The sequence below is a fragment of the Zonotrichia albicollis genome, chromosome 5, assembly GCF_047830755.1.
Source record: "Zonotrichia albicollis isolate bZonAlb1 chromosome 5, bZonAlb1.hap1, whole genome shotgun sequence".
Taxonomy (NCBI): Eukaryota; Metazoa; Chordata; class Aves; order Passeriformes; family Passerellidae; genus Zonotrichia; species Zonotrichia albicollis.
The window spans coordinates 72,974,566-73,000,009 of NC_133823.1; the positions used below are offsets into that span (position 1 = coordinate 72,974,566).

At 45.6% G+C, this 25,444-nt stretch overlaps 1 protein-coding gene across 2 annotated transcripts in view; it reads right to left on the reverse strand.

Annotated features, from left to right (window-relative positions):
• Positions 1–24,955, reverse strand: part of UGT8 (UDP glycosyltransferase 8) — a 40,186-nt gene extending 15,231 nt beyond the window's left edge. Inside the window, exons 1-2 of one of the 2 annotated variants that reach the window (XM_074542078.1) lie at positions 24,568–24,955; positions 8,762–9,585 (exon numbers count right to left, since the gene is read on the reverse strand). In XM_074542078.1, the coding sequence (XP_074398179.1) occupies positions 8,762–9,583 (822 nt within the window). In that variant the 5' untranslated portion in view covers positions 9,584–9,585; positions 24,568–24,955. Of the gene's footprint in view, positions 1–8,761; positions 9,586–22,400; positions 22,428–24,567 lie in introns of those variants that run through there. The other variant, XM_074542079.1, reaches the window with a different exon arrangement.
• Positions 24,956–25,444: the final 489 nt, after the last annotated feature.

Sequence of the window (25,444 nt, forward strand, 5' to 3'; positions counted from 1 at the left end):
TGCTTTGAGCCTTCCTCAAACTCTGATTCAAACTTCAACTGAGCACAGAAGTGAGAAGTTAACGCAAAATTAAGATATCCATCATCAGGACATGCACTTCTTTATATGGCTCTTTCTGTCAGTGACTGGAAGAGAACACCTAACCCTCTCCCTCACACAGAAATATAAGTCATTTTCTCATTTTCAGGTTTTCTTAAAAGTGAGGCAAGGGTTTTTCTTTCCAAGTCCTAGCACAGACAAGAGACAGCATTGCCTTGCTGAGGCTACACTGCCAACCTGACAAAGCCAGCAGTGACTTAGAAACAGGGATCAGGCTCTTCCCTTCCAAACCAGCAATCAAACCTGAAGGAATTATAACCCCCAAACCTGGATGAACTTGACACAAAGCTGCCAATAGAAATGTACAATGAACAATCAGAACAGACTCCCAGAGCTTGAGTACATCATGTCCATTGAAAGTGTAGGCCTGGCAAGCCCAATACAGCACATTCACACTCTGAACTGAACTGTAAACTATATTTTCCAGCTCCATATTGCTTTTCACGCAGTTACAGCTTTATACACATTCATAATAAAGGATCACCTAATACACATATTATAACCAATTCAAATTTTCACTTAAACAGTTTAAAAAATAATAAATAATGCAAATATCACCCAATACCTATATTAATTACCATTTTCTCCAAAGTTACTTTAAAAATTAATAAAAACTGCATACTAAAGTATAAAAAGCTTAAAGGGCCTCTACTCAAAACACTGTGCCCAACCCTGCCAGGTCTCTGCTTGTTTCCATGCAGGTTCTGTGCAAACCCATGTCCTTTGGGAGAAGCAGAACAGGGCTCTGTGCTTGCACAGGGACAAGGAGCACTTATTGATCCGTGCTGTACTATAGGAGCGAGGGGGGAGGAATAAAGAGATCAAATCCATCTTTTGACCAGGGTGAGACAGGAATGCCATTGTGGCAGCCCCACTGTGTGGGCTTTGTTCTGCCTGCCTGTGTGATCAGCCATTCTCTGCAGGCCCAGCGCTGAGCACACAGCTGTGGGCAGCGAGCGAGGGCCCAGCTGGCAGTAACCAGTGGTGCCTAATACTGAGCTTTGTTGCAGATAAACAAAGTGCACAAATACAAACATAACCGGGTGGAATATCCGAAGCTCCCCCTGTTCAGCTGCTCCATTCAAATGTGCAATAGCACAAACGCCTGTTCTTCGGATATGGTTGCAAACCACCCTTTCCCCAAGGCAGAGCACAGGCATCCTATGCAACTTCTACAAAATGCTGCTTACAGCAGACAAAACCAGATCTATTTTAAATTAAGAAGCCACATTAAGCCATCTTTAGAAGGGAGATACTGATAAATTAACAGAAAGGCATAAAGATCATTTTTCTTGAGTGCCTAAATTTTTCTGCTGTCCTCTGAGTAGTGTCATAATTCAATTCTGTATTAATACATTTTTATTTCAGATTTTACTAACTCAACATATCAGAACATGTGGTCTAAGGTCATACAGGGGCGCCTATACAACCTTGACTATCTTGTGCCCACTGAAGAAGCGTACCCAGGCTGTGGCATTACACTCAATCCCTGCTTTCTTGCTGGCTAAGAAGACTAAATCTGTTTTTTTGGGAAACAAACTCTTAAAATCTGAACTGTTTCCTATCAGAACCCCAAACATTGCTAAGTACAGTCACCACATACTAACCTTTCCAATATTAGACACAGATTGAGTCCTGCTGAAATACAGACATTTTCCTGCCATATATCTTAACTAATTACTTGCTGGTTTTATATATACACTGTGCATCTGCCTTCTCCAAAACATATGAGGTATAAAATTAGATTTAAAAGAAAAAAAGCTTTAAAATCCTACAAAGCTTTCCAGTGCCTAGAATGTTGTATTTTCCGATCCCAGACCTTAACTGCCTTTTCCCATTTAGCACCCAAGAGAGACAGCAAGTTTAAGTCCATTTAACTTGAAAGAGGAATGTAATTCACACTCCAAACCAGAGTGAGGAAATGCAGTCCCTCAAGCCTTTGCTACCTCACCTGAGCCCCCTGTGGAGCTGCAGGAATATCCAGTGGAGCTCTGGGAACAGGCTCTCCCCAGAGCGAGAGGTCAAGCAGGAAAGGACTTCCCTGGTGCACAAATCCATTACTCACCAGAGCTCTGGCCAGCACGCTGCAAAGCAAGCTTGCCTTTCAAATGAATGGGAGGAGTGGAAAGCAAGGAGCTTGCCCTTCAGGAGAGGTTACTGAAGTCACTGCAGAGGTGTCCGGTTTATCTCGGCTGTTTGAGGGGCCTGGAAAGGCCTGGGGTGGCCTTGGGGCAGCCCGCGTATCGAAGGACGAGAAGAGGCTTCAGTTCTTCTTTTGGTTTTTATGTTTATTAATTGTTTATCTAAAAGATGTTCTTTCAGCCGAACAGAGATCTGCTCAGCAGCCAGCCATGGGCACACTGTCCCGTCCCCCGGACCACCACGTATCTTTATACCCATTGTTACGTGTACAATATTTATCATTTTTCCCCAATACCATCTATTCTTATAACTCGGTGTACTCTCAGTAGCAACCAATCCAAAGGTGCCACCGTGGCCAAAGAAGATGGAGGAGAGGAGGAAGAAGAAGAAGGACAGGACACACCCCAATTCCTCCATCTTACTCCTCTAAACCCCCCTGTACATAAATCCTAAACCCTGTTTCTCACCCTCTAATTAGCTAATCTTTTCACCCTTCACCCCGGTGAGGCCCTCTTATCTTCATACAGGTGTCGTCTCCTGTGTAGGATCAAAGCCCAGCCACCAGACACTTCTGGAACATTCCAGGACTCCCGGGCCCCCCAAGGGTGGTCTCGGGGGCCCGGCATCCCAGGACTCAGGTCCTGAGATCCCACACAGAGGGATCCTCACACCCAGGGTTCCAATGGAAAACCCTGCTGGCATTACCCCACATTTAGCATTCTGCTAAAAACACCCCCACAGCCACCTTCCTCAGCAGCAATGGAAAACTTGATTATCAAATGGAAATGCAAACCAAGGTCTTACCGACCCTCTGAGCTGCTCCATATGGAGGAGAAAACTCTACAGGCGTTAAGAAAAAACAGTACCAAGTATGGAGACTGTTTTTACTTATTCTGCTTACATAAAGTCAAATTAAACTGGTGAAAATACAGGTAAGAAGGAAATCGACAAGAAGCTAAATTATAAATACAGACCTCTGTACTACAGCTACTGACATACACCCCCACCCATAAATCCACATGATAATCTCATTTAACTGAGAAATTTTGTCTGTCATTGTTCTAGTATGACACCTGTGCTCCGTGGATGGTAGGACATAAGAACTCTAAACTGGAGCCTTAAATCCTTTAATCTAATAATTCCAATTTCTTCTTCCTTTTCCTCTTCGGATAAAACAGCATTTTGTTCTTCCTGGGGTTTACCTCCTCCCTTCTCTTTTTTTTTTAACAGCTTTACAAATACATGTAAAGTGCGTATATATAAATATGCACATACAAACCCATATATATTTATATTATATTTACATTAAAAAGCCATCAGTCCCCCCAGTTTCTCTGAGAATGTTTGGGTCAGCTGCCTTCTGAGCCTGGGTAAAAGCCACACCTTGCAGCACTCCCTGTGCTCAGGGGAAGCAGCAGAACCTGCTGCCTGCAGAATTCCCCTTGGCAAGGCTCAGGAAGAGGTCTCCTCACAAAGCTGGAGAAACCTCATCCCCCAAAGCAAGGTATTAGCCATAAACAAATTATCCACTTCACCTTTAAGCAACTAGGACATCTGAAAAGCTGTCTTGATTAATGATTTTTTTTTTCAAGTCAGTAATATCAATAATTAGGTTTGCTGCTTTGTAAATGTCAAGTTTTGAGCACATCCCAACTTGCCAAATTATAGGAATATGGTACCCAAACTCAAGGATATTACAAATACCCCAGAAAAAAAAGAAAACCCTTTCAAATAAATTCCTATCTTCTGTTTTATGTTATAAATGGGAGAAATATGAGGAAAACACTGGCTTGTTATTTGTCCTCAATGGAGGTCATGCCTCAAAATTTCCAAGAGATGCTCAGTTAAATCACTGCGCATTCCCAAAATGAATAAATCTTGTTAGTTTGTGAGTTCCAATATGAACACGATAAACTAGAATATTTAAAACCACAAAGCCTATTTACAGCAGTAGCTTAATAAAGTGTTGGGTTGCTAGGGGCTTTTTTTTTTTGTATGAATGAAAAAAACCAAAGTCACTTCTCTTGGTTTTAGCTTTCAGCTTTCACCATCTGACCTATCCAACATCGAAGGTCTGCAACTTCTACTTTCCATTCCCAATACAAACAACTGCTTGAACTCAACAAATCACCATCCTGGACTGCAATGCATGAACCAAGCAAACTCACCTTTTGAGGGACAGCACAGGCTCACTGCAGGTTTGGTCAGCTCATGGGATGCCAGCTTCATGCCTGGTACCTGGAGAACCTGCCTGCCTTCCTCACAAATTGAACTGGAGACACAACCAAGCTCCAAAGTCAGCCTGGTGTCCTTTTTCCCCGTGTCTTGCACTAAACAGATGCTGAGTCACATTTCTTCCCAAATTGAAAATGCAGCAGACATGGTTCACCAACCCAGTTCTGCTGGAGCAGCTGAGACTGGACACCAGTTTTAAGATGGTGGGTACAACTCTTTTTTGTGGAACATCAAATTCTGGGGGGAAGAAGCTTTATCTAAAACAAATTTCAGAGCCCAAAGACATGATCATACAGTTCAGCACAGAATTCACACAGTGCTGCATCATCTCCACCATCCTTAACAGACTTTTTGCCTCCCCAGCTGACAAACACATGCATTTCCGAACAGCTCTGGAATTGCTTTACATCACCAGGAATTTACTGTCCAAACAGGTCTGTAAGAACCAGTCCCTGCACTTGAAAAATAACACTAAAGTGATGGTGCTATGCCATGCACAACAATCCACTGCTACAGTCTGCAAGGGCTTACAGATGTGGCCTTGAATCTGAATGAAGGAGAAAAGCCAGGTTTAAGGAATAAAACATCTCTTGATTCGCTCACCCCTTGTTCAAGACATATCAGTATCAGCTAACACACCGAGTGAACATACCACTGTCAGCAAGGCTCAGAGAGGGGGAAAAACCCAAGAAAACAAACCAAAAAAACCAAAATACTTTTTAGTGAAGATATTTCAAAGGCACCAATTTGCTGCATAGACTTTGATCTGTATAATAACGAGCTCAGATAAGAGATGTCCATGGAGGAGTGAGGAAGTTCCTGTAATTATCTGTTGACAGCTGCAGCTGTAAGCACAAGTTATTACTCCAAAATGAGAGCACCCTCCTCTGCAGCATAAATTCAGTTTCCTCATGGACTCAGTACTTCCCAAGGCAGCTGCCTGGAGCTCCCCTCAGCTTCCTGATCCAGGGACTCAGCAGGCTGATTAATGCCTGGTATGCACCAACCTGGTCACGAGGTAGAAATGCCAGAGAAGAGGCTTCCCAAAAGAGTGTCCCTTTAAAAAGCCAGCTTCATTCAGGTCCCTCTGGAGAAGTGTAGTGAGGAAGAGGCAGAGGAGCCTGTGATTTTCCTAATGGCCAGTGACAGTTATCTGCAAAATGCTGCCAGGGAACAGCACACCCTCAAATAGTTTAAGGCACTGATGACCTTATGGACTTGATAGCCAGTCTGTTTCTAGCTTTTCATCCTTTGAGGCTAGTTCTGTTCACACTTTCCTCTAAATAATTCAGCAGATGGTTCCATGAGATATGTACACAAACCATGGACTCTGCACCCACCACCGATAAGCAAAATACAATTTCACAGGCACGTGGGATAAGTCACCTCTACCATCTCCCGGTCTTTTACTGAGCAGCACAGCACACTTGGTGCAAGAAGTGAAAACGTCACACTGGCTCTCACAGAACCCAACCACAACCGCCCACGCAGAGCTCGGCAAAGGCACCACGGGCCCTCCCAGCAGGGCAGGGCAGAGCGGCAGGGCGCCCTCACTCCGTGCCCCGCAGCGGGATCCCAGGGGCGATGCGCCGTGCCCGGGCACTGCAGCCCCCGCCCTGCCCAGGGCGCCGCAGGCAGCGGGCACAGCGGTCACCTCCAAAGCAGCCGCTGGCTCCCCCTCCTTGGCACGCCGAGCACTGCGCCTCGCCGAGGGACACTGCGCCAAGCGCAGCCCGACACCGGCCGCTGGCTGCCCGGCAGGGAGAAGCGAGCGGCATCGGAGCCGTCCCAAAGGCGCGCTCGCAGCTCGTGTGCCACAGCCCAGGGCAGCAGCGCCATCGCTACAGAGCTCGGCGGCGGCTGCAAATCGTGCTCGGCACACGCCTACTGCAGGAGCGGCAGCGACCGTGTGCCCCAGGATCGGAATATGAATGCAGATGGGACAGCAAAGCTGGCTCAGGTTATGTATTTTTACATATATAATATTAACACAGACGACCAGCAAAGCTGCATGAGGTTTCTTTCCCCTCACACTGTTACACGACATGAATATTCAGCACCCACTGCTACATGCTACCTTTAAATCTGTGCTTTTCCAACTTTCTTTTCAAGAAGTTCAGGGAACAGGTGCAGAATCTGAGAAAAAAAAAACAGAGCTACCCCATCCCCTGGAATGAAAGAATGGCTGCCATGTAACACCTTAAAAGATCTTGACCTTTATCTCCTCATTGACTTCTTGTTACTACCTGCCTCCTATTTTTAAGATGCTGCTTATTAACTTACATGTAGGCATTCCTTATGATTAAACAAACTACTTGGTTATTTTTGGTGAGGGAGGAAAAAGAAGGAACAAACTGTTGACGACTCAGGGATGCCACTACTGAGGTGCCCAGGTAGTCTGAGCAGGTATTTTGGACTTGAAAGAACACTTCTGATTTTTTCCCAACACTTCCCTAGCCGACAAAGTTAGGCTACTTACATGCAGTTTTGGTGAATTCAAGACACCTGAAAGACTTTTAGTAACAGCTTCAGTGGGCACATTTTAGCTGCTGTGTCCTGCTACATGCTCCCCTTTTCTAATCATTGTCCATGGACAAGAAAATGACTTGAGAGAGCTGCTGAAGCATCACCATTTCCAGGCCAGAAACACGAACTCTGCTTCTGGCTCACCTTAATGCACCAAACTAGAAGCTGCAGAAAATAAATGAGCCAAGGCTGCTGCCCTGGAGATGCAGCAGGAGCAGAGAGCAGCCACAGCTGCCAGGACAGAGGGACACTGGGGAACTGCATCCAATTGCTCAGCAAACAGCAACTATTGCCCGGTCATTACCTGCCATACACACCACGGGGGGATGTGGAACAGCCTAGGCATGGACAAATGACAGGACCAAAAAGCAATGTGCTCACTCTGTCCCTCTCAATGAAAACTCAAGCTTCACACACTAAGAAAGAACTGCCTGATAAAACTGAAAGTTAATAAGGTCTCAGCTCACTTTCCCCCTCTGTAACAAATATTTCCCACCATTCACTTGAAACAGACGCTACAGGTCTGTTTCAAGGTCACTGTCACCCCTGTTACCCTGAACATCAAAAGACACAAAACAGACAGCATTAACCTCATTACCCAAATCAATTACTCAAATACCCTTTTTCTCTTACAGGAAAACGAAATATCAGCCTGGAAAACAAAGGAAAAACTCAATCCAGCCAGCAAAGTTTTCCTGGAGGGAAAATAGGGATGAAATTTAGATAGCACAAGGGTACCTTCAGTCTGCTTTCTCAGGATACCTGACCCTTCCTTAACACAAACACACTGAAGCACATGTGGAAACAGCCACTTAGAAGCAGCACTGCTATGGTCATCTCTGATGACACCCTGGAGAACAGACAGTTGCACTTTTCATACAATAACCAAAGGCTGAAACAGCCATTTTAAGAAGCAAATTGTTGAGCACTGCAGGTCTACCTAGCCCTTTGTGTCATCCAGCCAAAAGCAGCCATTAAAAATCCCCTCCCATTCAAGATCTATTAGTTTATGGACGCATAAACCAAAGTGCAAATGGCATTGTTTTCTGTGAGATTGTTCTGTCACTCACCACTGTATTGCTCAACAGAGGCATTCTTAGGTACAACATATCACAGATCACTGAACTAATCAAACTTAATAATTAATCTGTGCAGCCAGGATTTCTGGAGCCAGTCCAGTCACTATCACTGTTTCAGCCTGAAGTTCTGAGCCTGATGTTGTGCACGTGCACAGTAACAACTCACATCTGAGTGCAGCCTTGGTGCTATTCTGGCCAGCTCTTAGCTCCATTTCTCACTTGGTACAGTCTTTCCAGGCTCATGTATTCCTACTCTTAGAGTCATTATCAAACCTAAGGGAGGTACAAAAACAAATACCATAAAAACACCCACACCATGAAGTTACCTAGCATAAACTATCAGCAGGCTTCTTTAAGCATAAACAGTATTCAAACATTCTCCCTCAGGTTCATTTTAAACCATGTCTGGTTAAAAGCTACTGATGTGATTTCCAAGGCAGAGTGCACTGTTTCTCACCTCTAGTGCAGCATTAAACACCTCACTCAAAAGCAAAGTACTTCCTGCATCCAAAAATGATTCATTCTGTTGGATTTGCAACCAACGGTTCCCCTCACCACCACAGGAAGTGACTTGCACAGAATATTTCACCAAGCAGCAAGAACAGGTCCCACCTGAAAAATCACTGACATGAAGTCAGGCAGAAAGCACAGGAATTACTGTAAAACTCAGCAAACCTTACTTCTGGCAGAGGGCTGGCCGGCTTTGTTAGGATTCCTCCCACATAAACAACGTTGGGTAGCGTAGGTCTCGGGAACTCCAGCGCTACATCAGTACAAAGCATCCACAGGCTGGATCCATGGACCAAGTCATACATGGACCGCTCTGGAAGGACCTTGTGTTTCTGCATTATCCTTTCATATTTTGGCAGAACCAAAAAACTGACTCCAAATCTTGAAATCAGATAAACAACAGTATTTTTAATCCTCTCGAATAGGTTCATGTGATCCGTGAGCAGCGAGTTAAATTCTGGAACGTAGGACAGGGGAGCCGGAGCGCCCACTTCTGCTGGATACCAGAGGCCAGTGGAAAACACGGCGTACTTGACCCCCAAAAGATGGGCTATAACAAATCCACACATCTCGTTGGGATCCACCAGGAGCAGGTCGAAGTTCTCCTGCTTGAGGGCGCGCAAGAGGTTGCGGTTGCCGACGATCATGTCGCAGTTCTTGGAGTAGTGGTCCAGGATGTCGAAGAGCTCGAGGGCCGTCAGCCTCCCCGAGAAGATGCTCCTCATCTTGGACTGGAGGAAATCATCCGAGGTGCTGCTGTTAAAGATCCCTGGGTAGCGCTGCAGTCTGTAGTGATTAGATGGAGGAATCTCTCTGCCCTCAGAGAGGAGAAACACTGTCTGGTGACCTTGGTCATGCAAGGCTGAGGCCAGAGTCTTGAAAATATAAAGATGGCTTTCAAACATAATTGGCGGCACGACAACGATTTTGGCAGCCCTCGCTATCCCAACAGCACTCCACAGGAGAATGAAGGCTGGAGCGTACGGCTTCATAGCTGCAAGGAGAAAGCAGAGCATTACATCACAGACAACAGCCCTGCACTTTGCTGCTTAGGCACACCACCCTTCAGTCTGCATGGTTAAAAGCTCTTCTCTGGTAGTTACCCACAGGCTTCAAGTTGTTCTCCTTCAAGCTGCAACTTTACTCTGATTTTAGCATAACATTATCCGGGGTTTTGTTTTCACATAAGCTAACAGGTCAGAGAAGATGGAGGACTTTTTTCCTTATAAAAGGACATGCAAATTCCTGCCATGTTTTTCTTTAGTATCAATGATGATCAGATACATAGGAGTGGAAAGCAAAAAAATCAGGCAGGAAGATGCTACCACTGAGTAAGAACCAACTTTGAGCCTCCAAATATGACACTCTGCTTACAAGAACAAGTGTAATAACAGGAGTTAGTACTGCACACGTGAACACAGCAACTTCCACTGAAGCACTTGATGCTCAACCTGCTTAAATCAGCACTTGAACACCAGCTGAAAAACCCCACTGCCATCCTGAGAGCACTGCTCCTGACAGCAGCACACTGCTGGGGAAAGGGAAAATACTTTTCACACATGGCTGGGTGATTTAAAATGCTGTATGCAGCAGAGGAAATCAAAGTGCCTCAGAAGCACAACAAGGACATGTCAAAAAATCCTCAGTCACCGTCACCATCACCCTCCTAGGACAGAGAAATGAGTACAAGCCAAACCAAACAATCTGCTCGTGCCTCGTGCCAAACCAATCCAGGTGGAAGCCTGAGTCTGTTGCAGTGTCCTTTCTAAATAAAAACAACAGATAACACTGCTACTCAGTCCTTCTTATCTCCTTATGGTATAGCCATATAACCCTCCTACAACCCTCCTCCCTCCTGAGATTGCTCAGGACTTTCTCTTAGTTAATGTTACACGGGTTACCAGCTAACAAATAGAGCATTTTATATAGCTATTTATAAATTACTACATTCCTATATGCTTATTATGTAAACATTTTAAGGGGTTTTTTTTGAGTTCTATTACTCTGTAGTGAGTTTTCTGAAGGATGTCCCTTTCAGGTAGCTGTAGGCAGCAGTTGGATCTCACCTGAGCTTCTTTTTCCCCCCAGCTCCCTCAGTTACTCCTCACAGGAATTACTCTCCAGATCCTTCACCAGCTTCACTGCCCTTGTCAGGATGTGCTCCAGCACCTCCACATGGTTCATGAGGTGAGAGGCCCAGACTGGACACAGCACTCAAGGTGTGGTCTCAAAGGGCCAAGCACAGATGGAGAATCATTGCCCTGGCCCATGCTCAGCAGGACCCTGCTGGAGGGTAATGCTCCTTAGCTAAGAAAGGTGTTAGGAAAAGGAAGTGCACACAGTTCACCAACGAAACATCCAAGAAAAATGATGACTCAAACTCAGAAAAACCCCAATATTGATTCCATGTCCCCACGCTAGAAGCGTTCCCACGGTATTGAGTTACTGCTCCTGTCAACAAGAGCGATATTACAAAAGCACGGATGGAGGCGCAGGACTGGGAAACTCAGTTATGTTTTATCAGCAGCACAAATCAAAGGTTCCAGGAGCCTGAGGGCTCTTGAGGATCCAACACACTGCCACAGGCCAGCTCCATTTCCATGTCCTGATGCAAGGCCTAGAGCACAGCACAGAGAGACAATCCTTAGCCCTAAGGCATAGTTTCCATGGCTGGGGTGACACCCATGTCACCAAAAGCCATGGGAACTACAGCTATCCTTCCCCCACTGCTTCCTGTCCCCACACTCACCTGGCAGCCAAGTTTTCAACAGGAACCACATGGCACATGCTGCTCCTTGTGAAGGTGTTATAAATACTAACATGAAAACCTGGCCATATAACTAAAACCATTTACCAAACATTATTTTTTATCCTCTTGCAGTGTATCACTGTCAAGAGATGACACAACACACTTCCCTGGCAGTCTCTACCTTGTGATATCTTCAGAACTGGTAAAACAATCACCACTTCTCAAAAACCTATTATGCAACTCCCCTTTTCAACATAAGCACCTGCTGCCACAGGAGCTGGAAAATATATGTACAGGACCTGCCAAGCCATAGCAATATTAAACACATGATGCTATTAGAGCAAGGCCGATTAAGTGACATTTTTACTGGGGAAAATTGCATTGACCTTCTATTGAACTTCTGGCAGGAACCTGCAGCCTCATCATTTCATACCCTGGCCAGAGCGAAGCAGGGAGCTCAGGTTTGAATCCTGCAGGAGCAAGGGCAATAGTGCCAGCATTCTGTAAGCCAATCCATCAGCAGCCTGGGGGACTGGGGAGCGGGCGGGTGCCTGGTGCCACCAGCACGGAACCAACACACAAGCACCCAAGCTCAGCTCCAGGCTCTCTCCCAGACACTGCCCCACTCCAAGGGCCCTCGGCAGTGAGCTCCCCCAGCACAGCAGCTATTCCCTGGGACACCTGCCTATTCCAGTGGGAATTGCTGCTTCAGCCCATCTCCCCGAGCAGCAGGCAGCGCCCAGGCACAGAAGTCTTTACAAGTGTCAGGACAAGGCCGAGGTGGTGCTCAGCTGAAGCCAGCTAGTAAAAACCAGAGCTCAGGGATTCTTCCTACTAACTCCCAGCCACAATCCAGCTGTCAACTCCCAGAACAAATCACTGGCCAGAAGAAATAAACAGGATCAACATCCAGTGCAACTGCCTTCTGTTTCTGCACACCAGAAGCATGAAAGCAACTGTCAGGTGTCCTGAGAGAAAAGAGGAAAAAAAAGCCCAGAGACACAGAACGATGCATTTCTCTAAGATAGTTGACAATATAAAACCATTTTGTACTTCTATCTTAAGTCCTTCTTCTTAGGATTTGCCTCCATTAAAGGTGACTGTTTTGGCATCTGAGCTGGCATGCAATGTTATTTTATCACAGAGGGTGAAAAGGAAAATCCAAATTTGCTAACACTTAAAAAAAACCCCAAAACATAACGCCCAACCAAACAACTTCCATAAAATCATCACTGAATTGAAGCCATTCCTTTCAGCCAAAAAGGCCCAAAAACAAAGATATGGACAAAGGCCAGATGCAGAGCGGCATTACAGTAGTGAAACCAACTACTCATTGTAAAGGGTTTTCCTATTGGAGCATAACAAGAAAAAGTTAATGTTTAACTTCTTGATATGCCCTTAACTTTATGAGCAGCTGTTGGAGTAAGTTTAATGACTTCTGTGAGGGGGTTTTCAAATGAAAGAGGAAGCATGAGCTTTAAAGTGTTACAGAAAATCAAGCACACTCCCGGACAGTCAGACTGTTGGAGCAGTTTTCAGCTGACCAAAACACTTCTAAATCACAACTGGTTTTTTTTTTTAAGGAAGTATTGTTCCATTCACCCAGAAGAACCAAGCAGAACCTACAACAAGAAGTGTGACTACACAGAAAATAATGACTTTCAGAATTAAAATATAGGAAGGAGGATCTTCTCCCCCCTTTGTCACAAAGTTTGATACTTGAAGGCTGGGCAATGTGGAAATGAAGTAATGACTTTGAAATAAGTGTAGTGCTAGCTGACTTGTAGAATGCTAATTTAAACATTAAGACTTAATGTCATTTATATAAACATCAATCCTAAATTATTTTAGATGAATTCCAAGTAATAATTGGTATAACAGTCAATTACAGTCCTAGAACACGTACCCAAGATTACATTTAGATTTGCTGCCAATCCTTAATAATCTGCTAATCACTGCTAATAGAACTTTTTGGCATGTTTGAGGGCTTTCTCCTGCTTTCCACTCCTGGCTGCCTACCTGCTCTTTCTGAAACTCAGAAATAGCTATTTTCATGCCAGCAATATCATTATCCACATTTTCCTCCATGGCAGAGAGATCCAGAAGCAGAAGAGCCTCTCACTCGCCTCCATCCAGCACAGCCTGAACACAAACTGCACCCACATTTATCACTGCTCACAAGATTAAACAGTTCTTATGCATAAGGACATAAAGAGTCCTTTTTATTCACTAACCAAGAGCACTCCTGACTTCAAAAGCAGCAAAGGAAGTTTGACAGAGCTTCAGTTCAGCGATTCAATCTGCTTTTTTGAGTTCCTCCTTCCCATTCAGCCTTTTTTTAGATCTGTTAAGGTTTGCTAGGCTTACCTGGGCAGTTTGAGCAGGACCTCTTCTGGGAAAGGTGCCCTTCATCGCAAAGAGCAGCGCTCTCTGACAGCAAAGGAGCCATCTCCGAGCTGCTGAGCACTCACCTTGCCCAAAGGGCTCAAATTACTCATTACCATTGCACAGAGACAGCACAGGTTAAAGGAACAGGCTGCCACCTCTGCAAGCCCCAATCTGGGAGCTGATTAGCAATGAAATGACTATGCCCAAATGGAAAGCTAATGTGTGCATCCCAGGAATATTATTATTTTTTAAAGCGGGGAAATGTGAGATTTTCATGTAATTCAGCAAACCAGCAATTGCCACAGTTGTGGTGCTAACATATAGATTCATTCCCTCATCTTGGTCTCGGTATTGTCCCCCTCCCTTTACTACAGCTCACTACACAAAACTCCTTATTTTAGAAGGAAGAACACAAACTGCTCTTGGAGCTGTAAACTCCCTAAAACTTGACATTACTGTCTGAGCCAATTGGAACAAAAAGGCAGAAACACCATTTTTTCATCTTACCCTTTTTCCAAAAGAAAGGTGTATTTAATCAGCAACTAACTTGCATTAAAAGCTGCAGATCTGATGCAGTTTTCACACAGGTAGAGGGACCTTGACCAGTTTTCAGTTAAATACAGCAACCACCCATGCCACGGTGGTTTTCTCCCAGTGAGGCCTATTTGGCCTTGGTTATCCCACCTGAGGTCAAAAAACTGGAATCATGAGCAGGGCAGTGTCACCTGGGGAGCCAATCCCACCCCACCACGCCCAACTGCAGCCTTCAGCACAGATAAACACAAGCAGGGTGTTCATTCCTCTCAAGATCAGCTGTACTGGAGCTGGAGGAGGCACGTGGTTGAAAGCACAGCAAGAGAAACGCTGAGGGAAGCTGCAGCAGAACTGGTCACAGAGAGCACTACAAACTGCCTCTGGGAAAAAACCAAAAACACCCATAAGCATTAGCTGATTAGAGTTTACTACTGTTCTCAATAGAAAGGAAGCATTAAAACAAGGAAAGAAACGACCACTGATCCCAATTGTTGCCTGACATTACCCTATGGAGTGCCACTCCAGCCCTGCCCACTCCAAACTCCATTGACATGAGTGCACTTTGTGTGCAGTTCTGTTTGCTTTAGCTGCTATTAAAAACAGTTTTACAGGTAAAACATGATACCCATCCTCCAGAGGCTTGTGAACACCTCACTTATACAAACACAGAGCCAAGCCCTACAACCCAGGCTGCCTGACCAAAGGCCCTGTAAGCAAAGCCTTTTATCAAGCCCCAGATAGGCAGGAATGAGTAACAGCAGGCACTTGCAGTTAGGTATAATGCTGAAAGACAAATAAAACACTTCAAGACAAAGCAAAGGTTTCACTAGTCCTGAGTACAGGATGATTCTATGCTAAAAATGCAGTACTCGACCCAAATCTTAGCTGTGCCAGCCAAATACATGCAGTTGATAATAAAGGCAAAATACAAATACACACAAATATGCATGAAGTGCATTGATTCCAAACCAAAGGAGTGACCAGAGAAAACAAAAACTCTTCCCTTTTGCGCATCCCTCAACGTGTCTGATTTTCCACATTTCCCCCAAACATTTTAACATTTAACAGCACTCCACATCAGCATTTTTTTTTTTTTTTTTGCTGAGCACCCAGAAATGGTACCGATGTGAGGAAACACACTGACCACATTATGTCTGACAGCACATCTCAGAAGATAATTTTATCGTGGAGATAGGAAGATTTTAATTAATGGCATAACAGACAACAGTAAGGAAGACCATTATCTTCAAGCAAAGCCTTGCCTCCTAACCATTCCTTTAGGCAGGGATATGTAAAACATGTTCTTAGCCCATAATACTGTTTGCTGTGCTGTACATATTCCACAGGCAATCTGAAATACCCTAATCCTTTAGGAGCATTACAACATTACAGTCAGCATTGCACAAGCTGACTTGAGGCAGCAAACTGCAGTTAAAGATTAGGAAGCTCTTAGCACTAAGTGACCTGCGTGCTGAAAAGCAGCAAAAAAGCACCAGAAATGCAGAAACGTGCAGAGCCTGGGAGCAACAAATCAGGAAATCATCTGGGAAGAGACTCTGGCACAAGGCATTGTACAGCCTTTGGGTTTATGTCCTTAGATTTTCCCTATCACACATCCTGTTACTAATTGCTGGGGCACAGTGTATGCTGTGATTGCTATTCTGTGTTGCAATGTTTTAGATGAGTGGTGTGATTTGGCTTCCAACCACAGGCTCCTTTTCTCAACGAAATGAATAAATTAAGAAATTAGTAAGACACGTGTATCAACAAGAGCAGGTTTTTGCATTTGCTCTGTAGAGTCTCCCAAACAACAGCTCCTATCCGATGGCTGAAGCACTTCAATGAGTACAAGAACATCTCATCCACAGACAAAAGAGGAAGATTTATAGGCATTACAATGTCAGACTTACTGTGTCACCTATGCAAACAGCAAAGGAGCTGTTAAGAGGGAGTCAAAAGGATATACAATTTATGAAACCCCTTTCAGTAACCACTTACTGTATGTGCAACAGGTTTTATCAAACATGGAAGGGTTTTACCTAAGCTTTTGTACTCAACCATGGTAGAAAAAGGATTTTAGAAATCCTCACTTCACAGGTAGCATAGCAGAAGAGGCACTTCTTCAAAATAAAGGTTCTACAGTTTATACATATTTTCAAAAAGCATGCCAGTAGATGGATCTTTCAGAAGTCACATGGGAACAGAACTCCTATGCAAAGCATTCTGTCCTACTGAAATAACTTTATAGCAAGCGACCAAAGTATAACACTCCTGGTAACACTTCACCCCAGCTTTTGGAAAGAAGTGCTCTGTGGTTCTTCATGGCTATGGAAAACTGCCCCAAACTTCTGAAAACACTGATCATATCTAAAAAGATTAAATACTTACAAATATTATCTTTATAATGGTTCTGTTCTAAATCTACTCAGGATTTCCAAATCTATTAAGAGCAACAATTTGATCTTTTAATCAAGACCCTTATAACGTGCATGCTTTGGAGTCATAATGCTGCAGTAGTGACTGCATCAGTCAAAATCTGATTTCCCTGAGAGTAAAGGATTCAAGTTTAATTTAATACTTTCATAAGGTGAACTAAGTTGCAACAGGGCCAAGGCACCTTCCACTCCACATGTCCTACATTCCTTAACACTCCACGCACTAAAACTGAGCAAACAACGCACAGCAAAAATTATAAACTTTACAGAAGGTCAGCATTGTACGAGCATCCATTTCCCAAGTTCAGCCCAACTAAGTGCATGGAACTGAGTTTCATCAAGATTTTAAAACCTGTGAAACATTAACCTCTGTAGACCTACCAGGTAGGGTAATCAAAACAAATCAAAACACATTCTTGAGTCATTTCAATAACCCAAATAAAAGCAAATAGAGCAAGAACAGCCAGTCCTTTTTGCCCTGTTTTGCACCGGGCATCCCAAACAGGGCATTTCAAGATGCCCATAATTGGTAGCACTTTCCAAGGTGAGGATTAGCAAAGCCAAGCACTCACACACTGCTCCAAAAGCAGGAGCCTTCCAGCAGGGCAGCTGAGTGGGTGCAGCAGCAGCAGCTCAGATTTCTCCGCATTGGCGCTCTGTGACACAGCTCTGCTCCGTGCTGCCCGTGGCTATCCCAGCCCTGGCACCTGGCAGAGACACCTGCTGCCTCACACAGCCCAGAGCCATCTGCTTGTGAGTGAGGGACACACACACACACTCCTGGGGGAGAGACTTCTCTGCTTCACCAACACAACAGGAGAACCTTCCCTGACAAACTGCACCCATTCCTTCGCAGCTCCTGGGAATGAGCTCACTGTGTTTTGGCAACAACACCCAAGTCCCTTGACAAAGTCTCCTCAGCTCCTTGGAGAGCTTCCCTCCAAGTACCCAGACCTGAAACCCTAAGTTCCTCCACCTGCTGCAGCCATTTTGCACTAGAAAGAACCAGAAATATTCCTGTGACATCAGGGCTGGAGGGATCTGTTCGGTTTATCTCGGCTGTTTGAGGGGCCTGGAAAGGCCCGGGGCGGCCTTGGGGCAGCCCGCGCGTCGAAGGACGAGAAGAGGCTTCAGTTCTTCTTTCGGTTTTTATGTTTATTAATTGTTTATCTAAAAGATGTTCTTTCAGCCGAACAGAGCTCTGCTCAGCAGTCAGCCATGAGCACACTGTGCTGCCCTCCGGGCAGTCACCTATCTTTATACCCATTGTTACGTGTACAATATTTATCATTTTTCCCCAATACCATCTATTCTTATAACTCGGTGTACTCTCAGTAATAACCAATCCAAAGGTGCCACCGTGGCCAAAGAAGATGGAGGAGAAGAGGAAGAAGAAGAAGGACAGGACACACCCCAATTCCTCCATCTTACTCCTCTAAACCCCCCTGTACATAAATCCTAAACCCTGTGTCTCACCCTCTAATTAGCTAATCTTTTCGCCATTCACCCTGTGAAGGCCTCATCCTTGTCGTCTCCTGTGTAGGGTTAAAGTCCAGCCACCAGACACTTCTGGCAACATTCCAGGACTCCCGAGCCCCCCAAGGTGGTCTCGGTGGCTCAGCATCTCAGGACTGAGATCCTGAGATCCGACAGGGATCAACAGAGAGGAGCCAACAGCTTATCCCACATTTCCAGGGGACACCAGTGCTGGTGAAGACATTTTTACCATCCCTGTTCCTGCTGTGTGACCACTGTGCCCTGAAGAGCCCAGGAACAGAATAACTCACCACAGGACTAAGTGCTGACAATAAAAGGAAACTTTCCACCTGCAGAGAGGGCAAGGCATAAGTGCCACAGGAGTTGATGGAGACAAAGATGCCTCCACTGAAGGGTCAAAGCTGCCCATGGTGTCTTTGCTCTCACACTGGCATCAAAAGACAGGCTCAAAGAGCAGATGAACGAAGTGCCAAAGAGATGGAAAAAGGAAAAAAGAAAAAAACCTCACTCTGATTTTCAATACTCGAATTAGTGGCTGGATCTCCCTTGCTGTAACGACCCTCTGAAGAAGGGGCTGGAAGAATTGCAGTGCACTTTGCTGTGAGCCTAATTCCTTGGTGCCTGTAGTTATGTGCTACCATCACCCAAGCATGAATTTTGGCTCACAAACAAGCCCCAGGCCCTGAGACTACGTTAGTTTTCAACTGAAACCCATTTTACTGGGATTTTCACTTAACTTCAATAATTATTGGGGGGATGCTTTGCTTTTCACTCCAGCTGGCTTCAGCTTGGTACAAGCTCTCCCTGGTCACGCCATCACATGACACCCAGAAGCACTCAATGAATTTCTTTGTTCCTTTTCTGACTTCATCCTATAGCAAATAAGCACATTTTAACGAGCCACACAAACACAATCACAAAGGAAACTATCACAGGTTTGTTTCAGCAGTGGGAAATACAACCTGGAATAAAATAAAAACACTGCATTTCATCATGCTTTGCTCTTATTCATCTCCATTAAAATAATTGCAACACCACCACACATGCCAAAAACATTTAGCTTATTCAGTCTGTTAATTAACAGCTTCTGTTTCGAAATTTACGGGTCGGTTTTCTTCAAATTCACTTGTCGTGTGTTGCTTTCAGATTTGTATTTTGAGTGCCTTCTTTCAACTATTTCCTGGTAGAATCTGGGCCTAGAGTAAGGATAAAAGGGTAATGTAACAGCTTTCCTGTAGAGTTTAATCCTGAGATTCTAACAGCAAAACCACATCACTTACCAGAGCTACAGGGGACAGAAACCAACTTGGGAATCTTCTAGAAGGAACAAAACACACTCCAGTAAGGATTGGGACTTTTTATGTTTCTGCAGCTGTACAAAAATTTTTAAACACACAAGCTTCCTGCGAATTTCTAGCACTAGTAGTTGAGTAAGACTAGAGTATAATTTAAAAAAGAAAAATCTAGAGTATAATCCAAAATGTAAAGACAAGGTTTGTCGATTTTCCAAGACAGTCTGACACTTAAGTACAATCTGTTAATTCACAAACACTAGGGCAAAGAGAAAATAAATCCAAAGATTACACGGGGTCAAACAAAGACGATTCCCATCTCCAAGACCACAATTCCCAGAATAACCTGGGTGTAAAACCAAAACAAATGAACAATAATCCATCCAGGTACACCCTAAGTGGTTCTACACATGCATATGTCTGTTCCTACCCACCAAAATGACACTTGCCAGGTATTCCTCCACTTCTGGAAAGCAACTAAACCTTTCTCAACATGAACACTACAGAACAATAAATACCTGATGGGGGTTTAAAACAGAAATAACTTCATAGTCTGTATCTGTAGTTATTTCATTGGTAAGGAGTTTAAGGCAAGACTTATCTAATAAAAGTATTGTCTGCAACAAAATTATTTGGAATATTCCAATCCTCAAGTGTACTGCCATAAAAATAAAGCTAATTGATAAACAAGCAAATAATTACCAAACTGTCACAAAGAGCAGTAGTTAATGACTTATTAGGAGTGGTTAAAGAAATATGACAGCTTCACTCCTATATTTTACACACTCAGATCTGTTTCTCAAGATTCTCAACTTAAAAAAAAACCAACCCCAGATAACCATCAACTGTCCTTGGGCAAGTTTGCACACAAGTCCTCACAGGACTGACAGCAACAGCTCCCGTTTCCTTTTAGCCCCACAAGTCATGGATGCCCCAAGCACCAGACTGGCCTATCCAGACATGTTACTGAAATAATACACGTGGAATTTTCCACTTTGTGCAGCTGGGAAGCAAAATGTGTGTGGACAAAGCTTCACATGAACACCTTAAGCTTGATTAAAGTGATACAGTTTTGTGTCCAGGGACCAACCACCACACCCATCACCACACCCCCCTCCAAGCTCAGTTTCCAGAGATAATTTTCTCCTAAGGACCAGCAAGGCTTCATCAGGGGTGCAATCCTTCAGTAAGGCCTTGCTGGCATTCACAGCACACTGATGTACAGTTGGAATGAGCTGTGGGGACTCTGGGCCAGCCAGAGCCAGCTCTGCAGGGCAGCCCCCCAGAACACTCCAGAGCAGGATCCTGCTGCAAGGTCCACCTCAGGATACCATGCTGCTGAAAAGAATTACTGCCGAACACATGGGTGCATTTTGATCAATTGGCACAAGTGGCTTCCCAACCAAAAAAAAAAAAAAAAGAAAAAATCTAGTTCCTTGCAAATAGCAGCTATGATCTCTAACAACTATCTCATTTTAAAAATCCCTAGCACTCACAAATCTGAAGCAGCTACTAGATGAAGTGCTAGCTTTGTGCTAGCTTTTTTGTGATTTTTTTTTTAAAGACAGTACTTAATTTTTGTTGAAAGTTTTTTCAATACTTTTAAAAACATCAATTTCATGAATTGGTACTTCTGGCACTAAAGCACCTTATTCATTTGACTTAAGTCAAATAACTTTCAAACCAGATGGGGGCTGCCAAAAAAAACTAAAACAAAATACAAAAGATGTAACTGCATCTTAATCTAAATGCAGTTTAGATTAAATCCTGGACATCTAAAATCAATGTCTGAAAGTTTTGGTTACACTTATGCACTCCATCTTCAGTTATAAGAAATAAACAACTTTTTCCAGACTGGTGCTGAAAATAATTTCTCTAATGCAATATAGTCTTGAATTAATAAACTCAAAAGGTCCTCAAACTTCTACATAAGTAGAAGACACATAAGTATAAGACACAGCTTCAATATTTTATTTTTTTTAAAGCATGCTGTTTCTGCAGGGCATCAAGGCTCACTTCCAGCTCAGAATCAGAAGCTGACTCAAGACTTCCCATTAACTCTCTTTAGTTACTGAGTAAGAAGGGAAAATAGTCTTAAGTTGCCTAATTTTTGTGCAGCTGAATCATTCACAGGAGGAAAGAAGAGCACAGAGCAGAGAAGAAAGCTATGCTTGTTTCCCTATACAAATAAAGTTATGGGCATGACAAACCAGTTTATAGGCACAGTTTGGGCTACAAATCATTTAAATGCTTATTTCTTGTACAGAATAGCAGGACCTCACACCCTGAGCACTTTAACAGACATACATCCAAGTGTCATAAAAGATCAAAAACAATTCATCAAAAGGTTCAAGAAACCTTATGTCACAAGTCTTGGAAATTTCCTCCCAGCAAAGCTGTCCTGGAGGAAGGACAGAGAATTCTACTAAATGCTTCCAGTGGATTTTACTTCCTGGAAAACAGGGAGAAGAGCCCTCCACAATACCAATTCACAAACACTTGGAGCTGTATCAGAAAGTCAGTTTTCAGCCCAAAGATACTTTCTGAAACAACAATAAGAAGTCAATCCATGCTGAAATTTTTCTGAGGACTAGAAATACCAACAAAGGAGGTGAATGATGTCAAATGCTTCTCATGTGTCAGCATTTCTCAAACACACTTCTGTTCCCTCCACAAATATGACTTTGTAATAATCAAAAAGAAATAAAAATATTTGTTGAAAGTCTAGCGCTGGAGGAAAAAAGTTAATTCATTTGCTAATCATCTCATGAATTTGATCTCACCACAAACAACCCAATAGGCTTTAATACTGCAGTGGGATTTCTCTGGTGAGCAAAAGACAAGAGATTTGACCAATAAGGAACAAACCAAGGTAAATCGCCCAAAACCAGCCCACTGCTCCACCAGCACTTACTCAGCAAGTCACTCACACGGGCAAGGAGAGGACTCAGAGCTCAGGTGACATCACCCTGCACAGAAGAAGGATGCAGGATCATTTCAGATGTCCTCTCCTCCAGTCCTGGTTAATCTCATGGGTTTCTCCACCCAAATGCTGCTTTAGAGCAACCCAACTGTTTAGAAGCATCCTAAGAAAATAAAATCTACTGTTTATCAAATGATGACATGATTCTCACCTCTGAGTCTCAATATTTAACAGACACATCACCAAACAAATATTTTCTTTTCTCAGGTTCTATAAACAGCTTCTGTTAACAGGAAATACACACACACAAAAAAGGAAAAATAAGTCACAAGTATTTTGTGCTAAATAATCATTTCCCTGTACTTTAGCTGAAATATTTTCACAACAGCATGAAAGCTGTCTCTGAGCACAAGACTCCAGCACAAACTGGTTGGTCTTTTGGAAAAGAAAAGCCACTGCAGTATCCAGCGTTCGGCCTGGATCAATGACTGAAACAAGCGAACAAAAACAAGGAAATGTGAAGCAAAGGTTAACTGCACACTAGGTAGTGTCAGTGCTTTAAAACTAGCTCAGCTAAAAATCTAAGTGACCTTGTGTGATAATTGCTTGGAAAAGCAGGCAGCTTCAGACTGGAAACACTAACTAAGAAAATGTTGGCATAAAAGTCTGGAAATAAGTAATATCACGTGAATTATTCCCAAAACTAAGTAATTTGGCCATAACATGAAAAAGACATAAAAAACCATTTATTTCAAGGTGTTTGCTTTGGAGGAGAAGACCTTCAAGGATGCCTACTACTAGAGTTGCTCCCTGCTGTCCATCCCCAGGGAACTCTGAACAGCACGCAAAACGGGCTGCGCAATTCCCAAAAATTCCCTCTTGTTCCACAGCCAGGGCTCAAACGAGTACGTTATTTAGAGAATAAGAGACAAGATGCCACTCGATACCCGCTTAAATACCACAACTTCAGCGACGTGTCGCCCAAAAAGTTCACGCTTCACCGTTTTCCTCCTTTCTGAGCCCAAGCGGGAGGCGCAGCAGCAATTACGCAACGCCGTTCCTTCCGAGGCGGCTGGGATGGAAACTGAGGGAATATCCAGCGAGGGCACTGCATCCCAGGCGCTCTGGGAGCCATCCCAGGTCCCCGCTGTCCCTCACACCGCGTCCCCAAGCCGGGTAGCAACCCAGCAAGGGAGGGGGGGGGAGGCTCTGCGCGGTGCTGCCCGCGCTGACACCAGCGCCGGGCCCGCTGTCAGCGACAGCCCCTCACGGCGACACCAAAGAGTAAACGGGGACCCGCCGAGACCGGCCCGAATTCGGCGTCCGAAAAGCGGCGCCTGCCCGCGTCCCCCCCCGGCCCCGCTCCCGCCCTCAGCGCCCCGCGCGCGCCGAGCCCCTCGCGCGCGCCTCCCCTCAGGGCTGCGGAGCCGCCGCTGAGAGACCCCCGGGCAGGCGGGCGCCCCCTCAGGCCCCCCCCGGCTCCCTCTTCCCTCACGGCGCTGCAACTCCCTCAAGGAGCAGCGGCAGCACCTGCCGGGCTTCCCCGCACTCGCCGCTGCGGCGCCGGACGAGGACCACGCCAGAGCCCGGCTGATGAGCGCCCGCCTGCCGCGCCGCACAGGTAGCTGCGCGCCGCCCCCGGGCCCCTCTCGTGTCCCCGCCCGAGCGCCCCTCACGAAAAGGGCGGGAAGGGACGCGTCCTTCTGGCGCCCCTCAGGACATGGCGCTCCCCCTCACCCCCCAGCTCCCTCCTCAGGTCACACCGTCCCCTCGCTCGGAGGCACCGCATCGACGCGGCTCCCCTGCGTCTCCTTCTCTCAGCTCTCACCCCACGGCACGGCTCTTCACCTCAGCTCCCCACTTCTCACCCCGACTTCCATGGCTCTTCCCCTCAGCCCTCCGCCCCCTTCCACAGCTCTTTCGCTCAGCCCCTCGACTCTCACCCACCCCATCCCCTTGAATGGCTTTCCCTCCTCCCGCTACACCAGACCCTCCACCGCAGGCACCCTTCCCCTTGCGGGAAGGGAAGAGGGCGAAGGTAGACTAGGACAAGCAGCGACGTAGAACGACATTGCCTCTCCACCTCCCCACCCGGACCCTCCGCTCCGCACCGCAGCCGGGACCCCTGGGCCCCCTCGGTACCGCCGAGGCCCCTCACCGCTCTCCCTTCAGGGCCGCTCCTCCGCGTCGCTGCCTCTGGTAAGGGGCCGACGAGCGCAGCTCCGCTCGGGGCTCTTGTCCTTCAGCCGGGTCCGCCCGGCCCGGGCTGCGGCGCTGCTGCGGCGCCGAGAGCGCCGGGCCCGCCGGTGCCTCCGCCCGGGCTCTGCTGCACCTGCTGCGGGGCTGGGCTGCCCTGCGAGCAGAGGAGGCTCCCTCGCTCCGTCCTCCCTCAACTTCGCATCACTCCGGGCTGCCCCCGCTCCGCCCCACCGCATGCACCGGCGCTGCCGCTCGCCCCCGCGTCCGGGGAAAGGCTCGGCTGCCCTCCCGCCCCATGCACTGCCCCGCTGCCGGGACGGCGGGCAGCTCCCGGCACAGGGCAGCTCCCCTGGGCCCGCCTCTGGCGGGCGGGACCGGGACCGCCCCCACCAACCGGCCCCAGCGCGGCTGCTCTTCAGATCCAGCCCTTCACCGGGGGCAGAGATACCTTCTGCCGGACCGGGTTGCTCCAAGCCACGTTCAACTATTCAGCCAATGAAGCACCAACTTAATAATGTAGTTATCGCGATTTCGCCTCCCCGACCGTCTTTAAATACAAGCACTAATTACCCAGTTAGTTTCACGTCTGTGTGGTTTGGGTGGATGCGGATTTGGGGTTTTTTCCCGTGTTATTTGTTCGTTATCTGATAATGATGTGTCAAAATATAATAAAGCTGTTATCGCATAGCTGACAGACAGTAAAGCTCTTAAAAAACAACAAGATTTGCCCCTCACCTCTCACACACTCCAAAGTCCAAACTTTCCCTGTTTCTTTTCACTTTCACGTTCCCTGCAGTTTTTGCAATGAGCTTTAAAGGACAAGAAGTGTCAGATTG